At 38.9% G+C, this 1,666-nt stretch overlaps 1 protein-coding gene across 1 annotated transcript in view; it reads right to left on the minus strand.

Moving 5' to 3' along the window:
• LOC128247089 (nucleolar protein dao-5-like) overlaps positions 1-1,666 on the minus strand; it is a 25,684-nt gene that overhangs the window by 17,427 nt on the left and 6,591 nt on the right. Inside the window, exon 4 of the mRNA XM_052965912.1 lies at positions 28-133. Within this exon, the coding sequence (XP_052821872.1) occupies positions 28-133 (106 nt within the window). The remainder of the gene's footprint in view (positions 1-27; positions 134-1,666) is intronic.

The following is a 1,666-nucleotide window of genomic DNA, read 5'->3' on the forward strand; positions in this document are numbered from 1 at the left end:
GATGGTGGTAAACCCCGATCAAATTGCTCTGGACTCAGCTGAGGTCCAAAAGAAACTCTTTTCCTTTTTGCACTTGGTGTATTATATGACGGTGGAGATTTTCTCTTCCTGTTTGGATTAGTTTTAGAAGTATCTGAAATAAAAACAAACTTTCTAAATTTAAAATCAAATTTTTATAAAAATGTGTTTTGAATTTCCACACTTCTTTAATCTGTAAACTAAATCCTAAAACCACAGGGTACAAAATTATTACCCATAAAAAAAAAATCAATACAAAAACAACAAATACCGTAAGGCCAAGGGTGTGAGGTAGATGGTGGCAAAGTACCAGGGCATACCCTTTAGTTAAGGGTATCAGAATATAAATGGAATGGTAGAGTATTGTCATGGATGCATGAATAGAGAGTAGGGACTTCATATGAAAGCAAATAGTGTGATGAATCAGCAGGTGGAGGGGGCGAAATAACAAATAAACATTTAGGTATTATCATCATCATCATCTTTATCATAAAAGATACACTTTTATGTTTTAATCATCCGACTGTGGCCAAGCTGGGGCACCAGCTTGAAGACTGTTTTAGTTGAACAAGTTGACCCAAATATGTAATTTTTTCCTTTTTAAAAGCCTAATACTTATTCCATCAGTCACTTTTGCTGAATCAATACATGCCAGCATCTATAAAATATAATTATTATGCATTAGTTGTCTTCTTTATGAAACCACTAAAATGTTTTATAAAACATTAAGGCACTTTTACTGGAAAAAAAACTTAAATGTGCAGAAGCTGACTGCATTAACCCTTAATACCAAACCATCTGAAAGCTGTCGTTGGTTCTATGATACATCTTCCCTATTTTATCTCATCGAAGTCATCCCATAGGACACCCTTTTCATGGGGGTTTCGGTTGCGCATACTATAGGAGTCACAGGGCACTGCTCCATGTGGTCCCGCAGTTTCCGTCTAACTAGGAATATTAGGGTCTCATCCATTGTCTTGTATTCAAGATTTTCTGCATGACATCCTGCTAGTTCAAAGCCAGGAATCTAATCTGTTAGGTCCCCTGCCGATAACTAAATCCACGACCTGCTGCCGACGATTCGATTTAAAGTTTTGTCTGTCTCCTACCCTTTGACCTGTCTGGCCTGGTAACACCTGCCTGAAGATTTCTCTCCCTCCAGCATGGCTCTCTGGGTCAATGGAGCACACAAGACCTTCACTGTGACAAGCTACTTATGATCTGACCATACGACAGGTTGTACTGGGTTACATGTTACCAGTAGCACTGAAGAGTGACCCTATTTTAAAGTTATCTTTAAGTAAGGCCAACCATCAAAATGTCATGCTCATTTATGCTTCAAGCACCCACTTAACAATACTCTTTATTCTTTTACTTGTTTCAATCATTTGACTGCAGCCATGCTGGAGCACCACCTTTAGTCAAGCAAATTGACCCCAGGACTTATTCTTTTGAAGCCTAGTACTTATTCTATTGGTCTCTTCTGCCAAACTGCTAAATTATTGGGATGTAAACACACCAGCATTGGTTGTCAAGCGATGCTGGAAGGGGGGGGGGGACAGACAGACACACAAACATATATATATATCATCATCATCGTTTAACGTCCGCTTTCCATGCTAGCATGGGTTGGACGATTTGACTGAGG

This window comes from Octopus bimaculoides, chromosome 2 (genome assembly GCF_001194135.2).
Source record: "Octopus bimaculoides isolate UCB-OBI-ISO-001 chromosome 2, ASM119413v2, whole genome shotgun sequence".
NCBI lineage: Eukaryota > Metazoa > Mollusca > Cephalopoda > Octopoda > Octopodidae > Octopus > Octopus bimaculoides.